At 40.4% G+C, this 2,500-nt stretch overlaps 2 protein-coding genes across 2 annotated transcripts in view; both read right to left on the bottom strand.

Annotated features, from left to right (window-relative positions):
- LOC125040142 (U-scoloptoxin(01)-Cw1a-like) overlaps nt 1-385 on the bottom strand; it is a 565-nt gene extending 180 nt beyond the window's left edge. Inside the window, exon 1 of the mRNA XM_047634654.1 lies at nt 1-385. This exon is cut by the window's left edge and continues 180 nt beyond it. Coding sequence (XP_047490610.1) covers nt 1-312 — 312 coding nt within the window. The 5' untranslated portion in view covers nt 313-385.
- Nucleotides 386-1,122: 737 nt separating this feature from the next.
- LOC125039997 (extensin-like) overlaps nt 1,123-2,500 on the bottom strand; it is a 6,757-nt gene continuing 5,379 nt past the window's right edge. Inside the window, exon 4 of the mRNA XM_047634404.1 lies at nt 1,123-1,238. Coding sequence (XP_047490360.1) covers nt 1,123-1,238 — 116 coding nt within the window. The remainder of the gene's footprint in view (nt 1,239-2,500) is intronic.

Below are 2,500 nucleotides of genomic sequence, written 5' to 3'. Positions count from 1 at the left end.
GTCGCAGGGGAAGGCCTCCTCGGGGTGGGCGCAGGTGAGGGACTCCTGGCTGAACACGGTCTGGTTGCCGCACACGAACGAGTAGTGGGCGGTCTCGACGAGGGCGCCCAGCTCGTCGGCGATGGGCTCGCACACGTGGAAGAGCCTGCAGCCGTTGGCGACGTCAGCGTAGTAGCCGTAGGGGCGGTTGTCGCAGGAGAAGGCCTGCTGGGGGTCGCCGCCCAGGATGTCGAGGAAGCCGTTGGGGAGCTGGTAGGCCATCCTGGCGGAGGCGGCGGCGGCGAGGCAGAGTACGGCGAGGGCGACCTTCATGGTGACTGCGAGAGAGAGCAAGGCTGAGCAAAGTGGGGGTTTATGGCGTGCTGTTGGCTCTGCGGGAAGCTGCAAGGATAGCTGTCATCATGAATGCAAAGAGGGACAAAGATCGTGTTGTTTGTTTTCGGATCTGTAGCCAAGGCAGTAAGAATGCTTATTCAAAATAGGCCTAGATATGTATGATGCGTGTACATATGTATACATTCATATATATATATATATATATATATATATATATATATATATATATATATGTGTGTGTGTGTGTGTGTGTGTGTGTGTGTGTGTATTCAGGCAGTATACAAAGAAACTAATCCCTACTCCCATACATAGACAGAGAATATGAGACATAGACTTATATGTGTAATGGAAGGTGAGTATGTATGGATAAGTGGGTGTCTACGTGTGATTGTATGTATGTGAAATGAGATATGTATGTGTGCGTGTATGTAGTGTGTGATGTACATATAGATAGATATGTAAATAGAGATGTGAATATTTGTATATGTGATTATGGATATGCATGTATGTAAGCAATTATTTGTATATGTATGTATTATAGACTTGTATTAATGTCAGTCAGTAATCATAGATACATATATGAATGCAAACACATATGCATTAAAGTGTATGTTCGTAATCCTCCTGCAGGGCACTCCCGACGCACCCTTCCGCAGACACACCGACGCCCACCGACTAAACTGACGCTAAAACTGCCCGACTGCCTCCCGAGCGGCTGGTCGGGCTGTCGGGCTTACCTGAGAGACTGAGGCGATAACACTGGCGGGAAAGGCCGGGAGTCACCTTTTATAGCGGCGAAAGGAAGGCTCGCTCGGGACCTTCTAAGGACGGGGGGCAATCGGCTGCCGGAAGTGGACGACCTTCTGGGCTCACGCCGACGGCGGCGGCGATGGGCACTGGCGCTGGGCATGGGGGCGGGGATGGATGCACGAAGTGGAATTGTATACATAGTATGGATATATAGTATATATCTATATCTAGCCATCCATCCATCCATCCATCTCTCTCTCTCTCTCTCTCTCTCTATATATATATATATATATATATATATATATATGTGTGTGTGTGTGTGTGTGTATGTATATATATATGTATATATATGAATATATATATACATATATATATATATATATATATATATATATATGTCTGAGTGTGCTTGTGTGAAATCTATAAATACAGACATAAAGCGAGTCATTATATAAATTCATCTATATTATCTATATTTGCCACCCGTCTGCTAGCCCTGGACTGCCAAACCCTTCCGAACTGATCTGTCGTGTCCCTAAAGTTAATCATTGTTAACATACCAAAATTAAAGCCAAGAGCATAGGATTTAGAGCATAATAATTTTATTGAATAAATAGTTGTAATTGTAACCATTGGGATTCAGCCAATGACTTGGAGATTTTTAGGAAGCTTAAGGGTAATGAATCATTTCTGTTATTTGGGAAAATGTTCAGGAAAATAAGACACATAAAATAATGTAATATGTCATATTTGTTTTACTTTTCTCTTCTTTGATTTTCTCTATTTTTTCTCTTTTCTTCATTTCTTAATGTTTCATCTTCTTTTTTTTTGTCTTTTCTTTATTTATTTTATTTTCCTTTTCTTTTCTGTTCCCATTCTTTTCTTTGTTGTCCTTTCTATCTGTTTATCTTTCTTTTTTTCTTTTCTTTTCCTTTTTCTTATTTTATCATCTTCTTTTTCTTTATCCTTTTCTTTCTCTTTGTCTTTTTCTTTTCTTTTCTATTCCATTTCTTTTCTTTTCTCTTCTTTCTCCCCATCTTTCTTTCTTCCTATCTCTCTTTCGTTCTTTCGTTTCCTTTTTCCTTTTTTTTTTTTTTTCTTATGTGGAAGTGGCACACAATAATTGACTTTCATGTTGTTCTTAGATGAAAATACGTGTTCAGGTCACCGATGAACATGACAGCTCAAAGACAAAGGATTTTAAATGTTTTAAATGTTTTAAATATTCAGAGAGAGAGGGAGAGAGAGAGAGAGAGAGAGAGAGAGAGAGAGAGAGAGAGAGAGAGTATAGACACACACACACAAACGCAAATACATACACGCTTATCTATCTATTTAACTATCTATCTAAGTTGAAACATTTCGAGAAACAAGACTCATTACGGCCGTATGTCTATTTCTAATAGATAGACAT

This window comes from Penaeus chinensis, chromosome 28, assembly GCF_019202785.1.
Source record: "Penaeus chinensis breed Huanghai No. 1 chromosome 28, ASM1920278v2, whole genome shotgun sequence".
In the NCBI taxonomy this organism is placed as follows: Eukaryota; Metazoa; Arthropoda; class Malacostraca; order Decapoda; family Penaeidae; genus Penaeus; species Penaeus chinensis.
Note: the sequence above shows the minus strand (reverse complement) of the source record. Positions and strands in the feature narration are given on the sequence as shown.